The sequence below is a fragment of the Rhinoderma darwinii genome, chromosome 10 (assembly GCF_050947455.1).
Source record: "Rhinoderma darwinii isolate aRhiDar2 chromosome 10, aRhiDar2.hap1, whole genome shotgun sequence".
NCBI classification, from domain to species: domain Eukaryota; kingdom Metazoa; phylum Chordata; class Amphibia; order Anura; family Rhinodermatidae; genus Rhinoderma; species Rhinoderma darwinii.
In genome coordinates, this window is record NC_134696.1 from 98,006,387 (window position 1) to 98,022,498 (window position 16,112).

The 16,112-nt window shown below is 34.8% G+C and overlaps 1 protein-coding gene across 1 annotated transcript in view; it reads left to right on the forward strand.

Annotated features, from left to right (window-relative positions):
- The window catches only part of LOC142662675 (uncharacterized), an 85,722-nt gene that overhangs the window by 43,718 nt on the left and 25,892 nt on the right, over positions 1 to 16,112 (forward strand). Inside the window, exons 14-15 of the mRNA XM_075840887.1 lie at positions 1,722 to 1,991; positions 4,478 to 4,586. Of these exons, the coding sequence (XP_075697002.1) occupies positions 1,722 to 1,991; positions 4,478 to 4,586 (379 nt within the window). The remainder of the gene's footprint in view (positions 1 to 1,721; positions 1,992 to 4,477; positions 4,587 to 16,112) is intronic.

Below are 16,112 nucleotides of genomic sequence, written 5' to 3' on the forward strand. Positions count from 1 at the left end.
TTTTATCCCGCTGACCGGCCTACCTTCTGCTCCCTGAGTAGCGAGTCTCTTCATTCAGCATATCTTCCGCTTGCATGGCTTGTCCCTTCACAATGTATCCGATCGGGGGGTTCAATTTAACTCAAAATTCTGGAGAGCCCTCTGTAAACTCCTGGATGTGAAATTGGACATTTCCTCAGCCTTTTACCCGCAGTCCAATGGGCAAGTCGAGAGGATCAACCAGATCATGGAGAATTATCTCCGCCACTTCATCTCCTTACAGCATGACAACTGGGTGCAGCTTCTTCCTTGGGCTTAGTTCTCGTATAACAACCACACAAGTGAGTCCACCACTTCCACTCTGTTTTACATTGTGTGCATTCAACATCCTAGAGTCCCTCTTCCTGTGTCGACTACATCTCAGGTACCCGCTGCTGACTCTGCATTTGGGGACTTTTTGCTAATCTGGCAACAGACCCAGTCCTTTATTTTGCTGGCAGCCGATCGCATGAAGTGAAAAGCGTATACAAAAAGAATAGAGCCGCCTCAGTATCTTCCAGGTACCAAAGTCTGGCTGTCCTCACGGAACATTCGTTTGAAGGTGCCTTCATACAAGTTTGCTCCCTGGTTCCTCGGACCCTTTGAGATTCTGCAACAGATAAACCCTGTCTCCTATAAGCTGCAGCTACTTCCTGCCCTCAGATTCCCCAACTTCTTTCATGTGTCCCTCCTGAAACCAGTGGTCCTGAACCGCTAGAGTAAGACTTCCAGTTCCACTGTTGCTCCCAGCGGTTCTTCTGATGTGTTCGAGGTGATGGAGATGCTGGACTGCAAAAGGGTAGTAGGAAGGATGTTCTATTTGGTGGACTGGAGAGGGTTTGGTCCTGATGCGAGGTCCTGGGAGCCGTAAGAGAACCTCAGTGCCCCTGCTCTCATTAAGAAATTTCTCTCTCGCTCTGGCCCTAAGAAGAGGAGGCGTAAGAGGGGGGATGCTGTAGCGTCCATGGCCGTGGGCCGTCTGGCTTACTCACCTCCCGACGCCCGCAGCCATGGATCAGTGTTTGCTGGCTCGCATCTCCTTTCTAGGAGACGCCAGCGCTGAATTTCGCTCCTGTCCGCTGTGTCCCGTAGGGTGCGCACGCACGCTCGTGCTCGGGCTTAAAAGGGCCAGCGTGCGCACATGTGAACAATCATCATCAACTACACATGATTTCCTGGACTATAAGAAGGGCCCTGCCCTTCTGATCCTTGCCTGAGCATTGTTTGTGTATCCCATGTCAGTATTGCAAATGGTCCGTTAGTGTTTTTCCGTTCCAGTTGTTACCCGTGCCCTGTTACCTGCTCCTGTATCCCGTGCTGTGTTCTTGTTCCTGTGCCTACTAGTGTTGGAGTCGTGTCTACTGCACCTGCTGTCGTTTGCCACATCCTGCGTCTTCTGCCACAACCTGTGTCATCTGCCACGTCCAGTGTTATCTTTCACGTCCAGTGTGATTCACCACATCTGGCGCAACCTGCGGCACCTGCTGTTATCCGCCACGTCTGCCATAACCTGCTGCACCCACCTCCTCTGTTGTTTGGCCAGCTGCCTCCTCTCTATGGCGGTGCGGCCTATTGGGTCCACATACCCACAAACTGTGACACCCCACCAGCTCCCTCCTAGCTATACCCCTGATATGGAATCCTTAACTTTTATCTATTTTATCTTAGTTATTGAGCTATAACCTTATCTCCTAATATTTCAGAAAAACCAGATATCTTCCAGAAATCGCAATGCAAGAGGAAACTGAGCGCAATTTACTGCGAGTGTGCGGCGATAGCTAATCCGCCAGCAATTATCACCTGGCACAGCACTGATATCAATGTCACCGAGACGTCTGGATTCTCCATAAATTCATCATCTCATGGCTCTAAAACAGTGTCCAGGCTTAAAGGAACCGTGATGCCCCCTGGAGGTCTTTTGTGTAAAGCCAGCAACACAGAAGGCTCCATGGATCTCCACCTACCTACTGCTGGTAATACAGACTAGTAAAAACTAAGTATTGCGATAAATATACAGCAGAACTGAATCAGTAACTTAATTATTTATCTGGATCTCTGAATTAGGAAAGTTCAGTAGATTTACTAGCAGTCCTATGTAAAACCACAGAAAACGTGTGATACGTCAAACTCATCTCTACTTCAAAATTACACACAGCAGGTAAAGACTAAGTACACAACAGTAACTACACACACATAGTATAACATGCACTAGATTTTCCAGCTTGCATTTCTCTTTAAAATATTCTGTAGGATTGGATACTTCATGTTGCCTAGCAACACTTACTTTCCTCCCTGGGTGACCATCATTTGGGTACCTGAGCTGTTCTGTCTGCTGTACTATACACTGCCTTTCTATGTTATACAGACTTGTGTTCTCTCCATCACCCTCAGGAGATACAAAGTAAATGTAATTGTGTAATTTGCAGGGGGCGGAGCAGTGACAACCTCTCAATAAACTTTATAATCTAAGTTCACACCATTTCAAGTTCTCTGTTTCATGTGCATGAATGGAAACAGTGTTGAGACTGAACGCTCATTCAGATCTAATACTTCTCACATCTGAGAGTTTCCTACAATTGTGTCCAGTCTAGACAGTTCTCTGTGAGCCAAATACATGACAAATTGTTTGCTACAATGTATCTGTGCAGGAAATGTATCAGTCTGGTGTTCTCATTGTTTCATTTACAGAGGATTGTATAGAGTGGATACTGTGAGAAGTACTCGATCTGTACAGGTTTTCAATCTTTGGGTGTAAACAGCAAGCAGAGATCTTAAAAAACAATATAAAAATATGACATGTCCTATTTTTTACGGAAGCTTTCTACGGCCCGGACACCTATTCGTAAACATACGGGAAGTTGACCGTAGGCCATAGAAATGAATGGAACTGTATTTTGATCTGCAAAAAGTCCTTAATTGCGGACCAAAATTACGGTCATGTGCATGGGGCCTTAACTAAATGAGCAAACTTGTACTTCTAAAATCACAGATACATATACTGTCATGATGATCTTGGTAAAAACAAAACAATATATACAGGATATATGGATATAAAAACCGCGGTTACTAAAAGTTTATTTATTGTGTTGATAAACTGGTCCAAGTTGTTTGAAGGCGTAAAACTCTCCAGTGTAAGTAATAGAAAAGAGCAAATCAATGAAAATTCACAATGCAAAGGGGACCTTTCTTCTCATGGAGTCACTATTTTGCTCTAAGTTGGCCTTTATAGAACCGCCAGAGGTCTGGGTGTGACATCAGAAACGGGTACAATAAGCCATCTGAATGAGCACGTGGTGATATTTTGGTCCTTTCTAGAATCCCATTGCAGACACAATCTAAATTTCATAAATTGGCAATGTGCGGTGGTGACCACCAACTCCTCTGTGTCCATTGCTGGAGGCATTTGTGACCACCTTATAAATCAGACAATGGAAGGATTTCGGCTGGGTTCACACGACCTATTTTCAGACGTATTGGAGGCGTTTTACGCCTCGAAATACGTCTGAAAACATGCCTCGACTACGTCAGCAAACATCTGCCCATTCATTTCAATGGGTTTGCCGATGTATTGTGCCGACGACCTGTAATTTTACGCGTGGCTGTCAAAAGACGGCGCGTAAAATAACAGCCTCGTCAAAGAAGTGCAGGACACTTCTTGGGACGTAATTTGAGCCGTTTTTCATTGACTTCAATGAAGAACAGCTCCAAATTACGTCCATAATGGACGCCTCGCAAAACGTGAGTACGAGCAATTACGTCTGAAATTCAGGAGCTGTTTTCTCCTGAAAACAGCTCCGTAATTTCAGCCGTAACTGACGTTATCGTGTGCACATACCCTTACAGTGACAACTTCTGAAAGTGGAAACAAATCAGTGTCCACCATTGAAGGAACTGTAAATCTTCCTGGAAAAATCTGGTGCACTGCAAGGAATAATGGAGGCACTGTTGTATGCAGTCTCCATATACGCGGAAATATAAACTAGACATCTTTAAAGGGGTTGACGATTTTGGATTAGTCCTTGTTGTAGGAATAGTCGGCCACCAATAAACAGATCACAACATGTCCTACTGCTGGTAACCTCATGGATCAGTTGTAATCTGTGGGGAAACCCGACTGTAAGTGTTAAATGTATCTACAGTGCCACCACAGGGGAAATGAGGTATTACACTGTTCTAATTTAAATCAATGGGCTGTCCATGTAATATGTGCTGGGTCCTCCAGAGCGAGAGACACTTTTTGATGCCACTTTCCCCACTGGCTAAAGAGATGAGGCTCCTAAACAGAGAAGTTTATTAACTCCAAATGTTCTAATAGGGTATTTGAAAATTAGATTTTTTTTAGACGTATATTAGGATTGTAATCATTTACAGATAAAGTTTGTTCTCATAAAAATTCCATCCTGTCTGTAGTGGCAATTAGAAGTTGATGTAATAACTGACCCCATGTTTTATTTTATAGTGGACTGGACAAAGTTAATTCTGATTGGCGGAGGAATTCTGGCTTTCCTGATATTGTGTATTACAGGTGCAGTCTGTGCGATCAGAAAGTGCAAATATACAAAGCGCAGGTATATAAAGGAAGGTATATAAGGGGCAGGTATATATTGTACAGTTATATAAGGTGCAGGTATATATTGTACAGGTATATAAGGTGCAGATATATATTGTACAGTTATATAAGGTGCAGGTATATATTGTACAGGTATATAAGGTGCTGGTATATATTGTACAGGTATATAAGGTGTAGGTATATATTGTACAGTTATATAAGGTGCAGGTATATATCGTACAGTTATATAAGGTGCAGGTATATATTGTACAGGTATATAAGGTGTAGGTATATATTGTACAGTTATATAAGGTGCAGGTATATATCGTACAGTTATATAAGGTGCAGGTATATATTGTACAGTTATATAAGGTGCAGGTATATATTGTACAGTTATATAAGGTGCAGGTATATATTGTACAGTTATATAAGGTGCAGGTATATATTGTACAGTTATATAAGGTGCAGGTATATATTGTACAGTTATATAAGGTGCTGGTATATATTGTACAGTTATATAAGATGCAGGTATATATTGTGCAGTTATATAAGGTGCAGGTATATATTGTACAGTTATATAAGGTGCAGGTATATATTGTACAGGTATATAAGGTGCAGGTATATATTGTACAGTTATATAAGGTGCAGGTATATATTGTACAGTTATATAAGGTGCAGGTATATATTGTACGGGTATATAAGGTGCAGGTATATATTGTACAGTTATATAAGGTGCAGGTATATATTGTACGGGTATATAAGGTGCAGGTATATATTGTACAGGTATATAAGGTGCTGGTATATATTGTACAGGTATATAAGGTGCAGGTATATATTGTACAGTTATATAAGGTGCAGATATATATTGTACAGTTATATAAGGTGCAGGTATATATTGTACGGGTATATAAGGTGCAGGTATATATTGTACAGTTATATAAGGTGCAGGTATATATTGTACAGGTATATAAGGTGCAGGTATATATTGTACAGTTATATAAGGTGCAGGTATATATTGTACAGTTATATAAGGTGCAGGTATATATTGTACAGGTATATAAGGTGCAGGTATATATTGTACAGTTATATAAGATGCAGGTATATATTGTACAGTTATATAAGGTGCAGGTGTATATTGTACAGGTATATAAGGTGCAGGTATATATTGTACAGTTATATAAGGTGCAGGTATATATTGTACAGTTATATAAGGTGCTGGTATATATTGTACAGTTATATAAGGTGCAGGTATATATTGTGCAGTTATATAAGGTGCAGGTATATATTGTACAGTTATATAAGGTGCAGGTATATATTGTACAGGTATATAAGGTGCAGGTATATATTGTACAGTTATATAAGGTGCAGGTATATGTTGTACAGTTATATAAGGTGCAGGTATATATTGTACAGGTATATAAGGTGCTGGTATATATTGTACAGTTATATAAGGTGCAGGTATGTATTGTACAGTTATATAAGGTGCAGGTATATATTGGACAGTTATATAAGGTGCTGGTATATATTGTACAGTTATATAAGGTGCAGGTATATATTGTACAGTTATATAAGGTGCAGGTATATATTGTACAGTTATATAAGGTGCAGGTATATATTGTACAGTTATATAAGGTGCAGGTATATATTGTACAGTTATATAAGGTGCAGGTATATATTGTACAGTTATATAAGGTGCAGGTATATATTGTACAGGTATATAAGGTGCAGGTATATATTGTACAGTTATATAAGGTGCAGGTATATATTGTACAGTTATATAAGGTGCAGGTATATATTGTACAGTTATATAAGGTGCAGGTATATATTGTACAGTTATATAAGGTGCAGGTATATATTGTACAGTTATATAAGGTGCAGGTATATATTGTACAGTTATATAAGGTGCTGGTATATATTGTACAGTTATATAAGGTGCAGGTATATATTGTACAGTTATATAAGGTGCAGGTATATATTGTACAGTTATATAAGATGCAGGTATATATTGTACAGGTATATAAGGTGCAGGTATATATTGTACAGTTATATAAGGTGCTGGTATATATTGTACAGTTATATAAGGTGCAGGTATATATTGTACAGTTATATAAGGTGCAGGTATATATTGTACAGTTATATAAGGTGCAGGTATATATTGTACAGTTATATAAGGTGCAGGTATATATTGTACAGTGATATAAGGTGCAGGTATATGTTGTACAGTTATATAAGGTGCAGGTATATATTGTACAGTTATATAAGGTGCAGGTATATATTGTACAGTTATATAAGGTGCAGGTATATATTGTACAGTTATATAAGGTGCAGGTATATATTGTACAGTTATATAAGGTGCTGGTATATATTGTACAGTTATATAAGGTGCAGGTATATATTGTACAGTTATATAAGGTGCAGGTATATATTGTACAGTTATATAAGGTGCTGGTATATATTGTACAGTTATATAAGGTGCAGGTATATATTGTACAGTTATATAAGGTGCAGGTATATATTGTACAGTTATATAAGGTGCAGGTATATATTGTACAGTTATATAAGGTGCAGGTATATATTGTACAGTTATATAAGGTGCAGGTATATATTGTACAGTTATATAAGGTGCAGGTATATATTGTACAGGTATATAAGGTGCAGGTATATATTGTACAGTTATATAAGGTGGAGGTATATATTGTACAGTTATATAAGGTGCAGGTATATATTGTACAGGTATATAAGGTGCAGGTATATATTGTACAGTTATATAAGTTGCAGGTATATATTGTACAGTTATATAAGGTGCAGGTATATATTGTACAGTTATATAAGGTGAAGGCATATATTGTACAGTTATATAAGGTGCAGGTATATATTGTACAGTTATATAAGGTGCAGGTATATATTGTACAGTTATATAAGGTGCAGGTATATATTGTACAGTTATATAAGGTGCAGGTATATATTGTACAGGTATATAAGGTGCAGGTATATATTGTACAGTTATATAAGGTGCAGGTATATATTGTACAGTTATATAAGATGCAGGTATATATTGTACAGTTATATAAGGTGCAGGTATATATTGTACAGTTATATAAGGTGGAGGTATATATTGTACAGTTATATAAGGTGCAGGTATATATTGTACAGTTATATAAGGTGCAGATATATATTGTACAGGTATATAAGGTGCAGGTATATATTGTACAGTTATATAAGGTGCAGGTATATATTGTACAGTTATATAAGGGGCAGGTATATATTGTACAGTTATATAAGGTGCAGGTATATATTGTACAGTTATATAAGGTGCTGGTATATATTGTACAGTTATATAAGGTGCAGGTATATATTGTACAGTTATATAAGGTGCAGGTATATATTGTGCAGTTATATAAGGTGCAGGTATATATTGTACAGTTATATAAGGTGCAGGTATATATTGTACAGTTATATAAGGTGCAGATATATATTGTACAGTTATATAAGGTGCTGGTATATATTGTACAGTTATATAAGGTGCAGGTATATATTGTACAGTTATATAAGGTGCAGGTATATATTGTACAGTTATATAAGGTGCAGGTATATATTGTACAGTTATATAAGGTGCAGGTGTATATTGTACAGGTATATAAGGTGCAGGTATATATTGTACAGTTATATAAGGTGCAGGTGTATATTGTACAGGTATATAAGGTGCAGGTATATATTGTACAGTTATATAAGGTGCTGGTATATATTGTACAGTTATATAAGGTGCGGGTATATATTGTACAGGTATATAAGGTGCAGGTATATATTGTACAGTTATATAAGGTGCGGGTATATATTGTACAGGTATATAAGGTGCAGGTATATATTGTACAGTTATATAAGGTGCAGGTATATATTGTACAGTTATATAAGGGGCAGGTATATATTGTACAGTTATATAAGGTGCAGGTATATATTGTACAGTTATATAAGGTGCAGGTATATATTGTACAGGTATATAAGGTGCAGGTATATATTGTACAGGTATATAAGGTGCAGGTATATATTGTACAGTTATATAAGGTGCAGGTATATATTGTACAGTTATATAAGGTGCTGGTATATATTGTACAGTTATATAAGGTGCAGGTATATATTGTACAGGTATATAAGGTGCTGGTATATATTGTACAGTTATATAAGGTGCTGGTATATATTGTACAGTTATATAAGGTGCAGGTATATATTGTACAGGTATATAAGGTGCTGGTATATATTGTACAGTTATATAAGGTGCAGGTATATATTGTACAGTTATATAAGGTGCTGGTATATATTGTACAGTTATATAAGGTGCAGGTATATATTGTACAGGTATATAAGGTGCAGGTATATATTGTACAGGTATATAAGGTGCAGGTATATATTGTACAGGTATATAAGTTGCAGGTATATATTGTACAGTTATATAAGGTGCAGGTATATATTGTACAGTTATATAAGGTGCAGGTATATATTGTACAGTTATATAAGGTGCAGATATATATTGTACAGTTATATAAGGTGCTGGTATATATTGTACAGTTATATAAGGTGCAGGTATATATTGTACAGTTATATAAGGTGCAGGTATATATTGTACAGTTATATAAGGTGCAGGTATATATTGTACAGTTATATAAGGTGCAGGTATATATTGTACAGGTATATAAGGTGCAGGTATATATTGTACAGGTATATAAGGTGCAGGTATATATTGTACAGTTATATAAGGTGCAGGTATATATTGTACAGGTATATAAGGTGCAGGTATATATTGTACAGGTATATAAGGTGCAGGTATATATTGTACAGTTATATAAGGTGCAGGTATATATTGTACAGTTATATAAGGTGCTGGTATATATTGTACAGTTATATAAGGTGCAGGTATATATTGTACAGTTATATAAGGTGCAGGTATATATTGTACAGTTATATAAGGTGCAGGTATATATTGTACAGTTATATAAGGTGCTGGTATATATTGTACAGTTATATAAGGTGCAGGTATATATTGTACAGTTATATAAGGTGCTGGTATATATTGTACAGTTATATAAGGTGCAGGTATATATTGTACAGTTATATAAGGTGCAGGTATATATTGTACAGTTATATAAGGTGCAGGTATATATTGTACAGTTATATAAGGTGCTGGTATATATTGTACAGGTATATAAGGTGCAGGTATATATTGTACAGTTATATAAGGTGCGGGTATATATTGTACAGGTATATAAGGTGCAGGTATATATTGTACAGTTATATAAGATGCAGGTATATATTGTACAGTTATATAAGGTGCAGGTATATATTGTACAGTTATATAAGGTGCAGGTATATATTGTACAGTTATATAAGGTGCAGGTATATATTGTACAGTTATATAAGGTGCAGGTATATATTGTACAGTTATATAAGGTGCAGGTATATATTGTACAGTTATATAAGGTGCAGGTATATATTGTACAGTTATATAAGGTGCAGGTATATATTGTACAGGTATATAAGGTGCGGGTATATATTGTACAGTTATATAAGGTGCAGATATATATTGTACAGTTATATAAGGTGCGGGTATATATTGTACAGTTATATAAGGTGCAGGCATATATTGTACAGTTATATAAGGTGCAGGTATATATTGTACAGGTATATAAGGTGCAGGTATATATTGTACAGTTATATAAGGTGCAGGTATATATTGTACAGTGATATAAGGTGCAGGTATATATTGTACAGTTATATAAGGTGCAGATATATATTGTACAGGTATATAAGGTGCTGGTATATATTGTACAGGTATATAAGGTGCAGGTATATATTGTACAGGTATATAAGGTGCAGGTATATATTGTGCAGTTATATAAGGTGCGGGTATATATTGTACAGTTATATAAGGTGCAGGTATATATTGTACAGGTATATAAGGTGTGGGTATATATTGTACAGTTATATAAGGTGCGGGTATATATTGTACAGTTATATAAGGTGCAGGTATATATTGTACAGTTATATAAGGTGCAGGTATATATTGTACAGGTATATAAGGTGCCGGTATATATTGTACAGGTATATAAGGTGCGGGTATATATTGTACAGGTATATAAGGTGCAGGTATATATTGTGCAGTTATATAAGGTGCAGGTATATATTGTACAGTTATATAAGGTGCAGGTATATATTGTACAGGTATATAAAGTGCAGGTATATATTGTGCAGTTATATAAGGTGCAGGTATATATTGTACAGTTATATAAGGTGCAGGTATATATTGTACAGTTATATAAGGTGCAGGTATATATTGTACAGGTATATAAGGTGCAGGTATATATTGTGCAGTTATATAAGGTGCAGGTATATATTGTACAGTTATATAAGGTGCAGGTATATATTGTACAGTTATATAAGGTGCAGGTATATATTGTACAGTTATATAAGGGGCAGGTATATATTGTACAGTTATATAAGGTGCAGGTATATATTGTACAGGTATATAAGGTGCAGGTATATATTGTGCAGTTATATAAGGTGCAGGTACATATTGTACAGTTATATAAGGTGCAGGTATATATTGTACAGTTATATAAGGTGCAGGTATATATTGTACAGTTATATAAGGTGCAGGTATATATTGTACAGTTATATAAGGTGCAGGTACATATTGTACAGTTATATAAGGTGCAGGTATATATTGTACAGGTATATAAGGTGCAGGTATATATTGTACAGTTATATAAGGTGCAGGTATATATTGTACAGTTATATAAGGTGCAGGTATATATTGTACAGTTATATAAGGTGCAGGTATATATTGTACAGGTATATAAGGTGCAGGTATATATTGTACAGTTATATAAGGTGCAGGTATATATTGTACAGGTATATAAGGTGCAGGTATATATTGTACAGTTATATAAGGTGCAGGTATATATTGTACAGTTATATAAGGTGCTGGTATATATTGTACAGTTATATAAGGTGCAGGTATATATTGTACAGTTATATAAGTTGCAGGTATATATTGTACAGTTATATAAGGTGCAGGTATATATTGTACAGTTATATAAGGTGCAGGTATATATTGTACAGGTATATAAGGTGCTGGTATATATTGTACAGGTATATAAGCTGCAGGTATATATTGTACAGTTATATAAGGTGCGGGTATATATTGTACAGTTATATAAGGTGCAGGTATATATTGTACAGTTATATAAGGTGCTGGTATATATTGTACAGTTATATAAGGTGCTGGTATATATTGTACAGTTATATAAGGTGCAGGTATATATTGTACAGGTATATAAGGTGCTGGTATATATTGTACAGGTATATAAGGTGCAGGTATATATTGTACAGTTATATAAGATGCAGGTATATATTGTACAGTTATATAAGGTGCAGGTATATATTGTACAGTTATATAAGGTGCAGGTATATATTGTACAGTTATATAAGGTGCAGGTATATATTGTACAGTTATATAAGATGCAGGTATATATTGTACAGTTATATAAGGTGCAGGTATATATTGTACAGTTATATAAGGTGCTGGTATATATTGTACAGTTATATAAGGTGCTGGTATATATTGTACAGTTATATAAGGTGCAGGTATATATTGTACAGGTATATAAGGTGCAGGTATATATCGTACAGTTATATAAGGTGCAGGTATATATTGTACAGGTATATAAGGTGCGGGTATATATTGTACAGTTATATAAGGTGCGGGTATATATTGTACAGTTATATAAGGTGCAGGTATATATTGTACAGGTATATAAGGTGCAGGTATATATCGTACAGTTATATAAGGTGCAGGTATATATTGTACAGTTATATAAGGTGCAGGTATATATTGTACAGTTATATAAGGGGCAGGTATATATTGTACAGTTATATAAGGTGCTGGTATATGTTGTACAGTTATATAAGCTGCAGGTATATATTGTACAGTTATATAAGGTGCAGGTATATATTGTACAGGTATATAAGGTGCAGGTATATATTGTACAGGTATATAAGCTGCAGGTATATATTGTACAGTTATATAAGGTGCTGGTATATATTGTACAGTTATATAAGGTGCAGGTATATATCGTACAGTTATATAAGGTGCAGGTATATATTGTACAGTTATATAAGGTGCTGGTATATATTGTACAGTTATATAAGATGCAGGTATATATTGTACAGTTATATAAGGTGCTGGTATATATTGTACAGTTATATAAGGTGCAGGTATATATTGTACAGTTATATAAGGTGCAGGTATATATTGTACAGGTATATAAGGTGTAGGTATATATTGTACAGTTATATAAGGTGCAGGTATATATTGTACAGTTATATAAGGTGCTGGTATATATTGTACAGTTATATAAGTTGCAGGTGTATATTGTACAGGTATATAAGGTGCTGGTATATATTGTACAGTTATATAAGGTGCAGGTATATATTGTACAGTTATATAAGTTGCAGGTATATATTGTACAGTTATATAAGGTGCAGGTATATATTGTACAGGTATATAAGGTGCAGGTATATATTGTACAGGTATATAAGCTGCAGGTATATATTGTACAGTTATATAAGGTGCTGGTATATATTGTACAGTTATATAAGGTGCAGGTATATATCGTACAGTTATATAAGGTGCAGGTATATATTGTACAGTTATATAAGGTGCTGGTATATATTGTACAGTTATATAAGATGCAGGTATATATTGTACAGTTATATAAGGTGCTGGTATATATTGTACAGTTATATAAGGTGCAGGTATATATTGTACAGTTATATAAGGTGCAGGTATATATTGTACAGTTATATAAGTTGCAGGTGTATATTGTACAGGTATATAAGGTGCTGGTATATATTGTACAGTTATATAAGGTGCAGGTATATATTGTACAGTTATATAAGGGGCAGGTATATATTGTACAGTTATATAAGGTGCAGGTATATATTGTACAGTTATATAAGGTGCTGGTATATATTGTACAGTTGTATAAGGTGCAGGTATATATTGTACAGGTATATAAGGTGCAGGTATATATTGTACAGTTATATAAGGTGCAGGTATATATTGTACAGTTATATAAGGTGCAGGTATATATTGTACAGTTATATAAGGTGCAGGTATATATTGTACAGTTATATAAGGTGCAGGTATATATTGTACAGTTATATAAGGTGCAGGTATATATTGTACAGTTATATAAGGTGCAGGTATATATTGTACAGTTATATAAGGTGCAGGTATATATTGTACAGTTATATAAGGTGCCGGTATATATTGTACAGTTATATAAGGTGCTGGTATATATTGTACAGTTATATAAGGTGCAGGTATATATTGTACAGGTATATAAGGTGCAGGTATATATTGTACAGTTATATAAGATGCAGGTATATATTGTACAGTTATATAAGGTGCAGGTATATATTGTACAGTTATATAAGGTGCAGGTATATATTGTACAGGTATATAAGGTGCAGGTATATATTGTACAGTTATATAAGGTGCAGGTATATATTGTACAGTTATATAAGGTGCAGGTATATATTGTACAGTTATATAAGGTGCAGGTATATATTGTACAGTTATATAAGGTGGAGGTATATATTGTACAGTTATATAAGGTGCAGGTATATATTGTACAGTTATATAAGGTGCAGATATATATTGTACAGGTATATAAGGTGCAGGTATATATTGTACAGTTATATAAGGTGCAGGTATATATTGTACAGTTATATAAGGTGCAGGTATATATTGTACAGTTATATAAGGTGCAGGTATATATTGTACAGTTATATAAGGTGCTGGTATATATTGTACAGTTATATAAGGTGCTGGTATATATTGTACAGTTATATAAGGTGCAGGTATATATTGTACAGTTATATAAGGTGCAGGTATATATTGTACAGTTATATAAGGTGCGGGTATATATTGTACAGTTATATAAGGTGCAGGTATATATTGTACAGGTATATAAGGTGCAGGTATATATTGTACAGGTATATAAGGTGCAGGTATATATTGTACAGTTATATAAGGTGCAGGTATATATTGTACAGTTATATAAGGTGCAGGTATATATTGTACAGTTATATAAGGTGCAGGTATATATTGTACAGTTATATAAGGTGCAGGTATATATTGTACAGTTATATAAGGTGCTGGTATATATTGTACAGTTATATAAGGTGCTGGTATATATTGTACAGTTATATAAGGTGCAGGTATATATTGTACAGGTATATAAGGTGCAGGTATATATTGTACAGTTATATAAGGTGCAGGTATATATTGTACAGTTATATAAGGTGCAGGTATGTATTGTACAGTTATATAAGGTGCAGGTATATATTGTACAGTTATATAAGGTGCAGGTATATATTGTGCAGTTATATAAGGTGCAGGTATATATTGTACAGTTATATAAGGTGCAGGTATATATTGTACAGTTATATAAGATGCAGGTATGTATTGTACAGTTATATAAGGTGCAGGTATATATTGTACAGTTATATAAGGTGCAGGTATATATTGTACAGTTATATAAGGTGCAGGTATATATTGTACAGTTATATAAGGTGCAGGCATATATTGTACAGTTATATAAGGTGCAGGTATATATTGTACAGTTATATAAGGTGCAGGTATATATTGTACAGGTATATAAGGTGCAGATATATATTGTACAGTTATATAAGGTGCAGGTATATATTGTACAGTTATATAAGGTGCAGGTATATATTGTACAGTTATATAAGGTGCAGGTATATATTGTACACTTATATAAGGTGGAGGTATATATTGTACAGTTATATAAGGTGCAGGTATATATTGTACAGTTATATAAGGTGCAGGTATATATTGTACAGTTATATAAGGTGCAGGTATATATTGTACAGTTATATAAGGTGCAGGTATATATTGTACAGTTATATAAGGTGCAGGTATATATTGTACAGTTATATAAGGTGCAGGTATATATTGTACAGTTATATAAGGTGCTGGTATATATTGTACAGGTATATAAGATGCAGGTATATATTGTACAGTTATATAAGGTGCAGGTATATATTGTACAGTTATATAAGGTGCCGGTATATATTGTACAGTGATATAAGGTGCAGGCATATATTGTACTGTTATATAATGTGCTGGTATATATTGTACAGTTATATAAGGTGCTGGTATATGTTGTACAGTTATATAAGGTGCAGGTATATATTGTACAGTTATATAAGGTGCAGGTATATATTGTACAGGTATATAAGGTGCAGGTATATATTGTACAGTTATATAAGCTGCGGGTATATATTGTACAGGTATATAATGTGCTGGTATATATTGTACAGTTATAGAAGGTGCAGGTATATATTGTACAGGTATATAATGTGCTGGTATATATTGTACAGTTATAGAAGGTGCTGGTATATATTGTACAGTTATATAAGGTGCAGGTATATATTGGACAGTTATATAAGGTGCTGGTATATA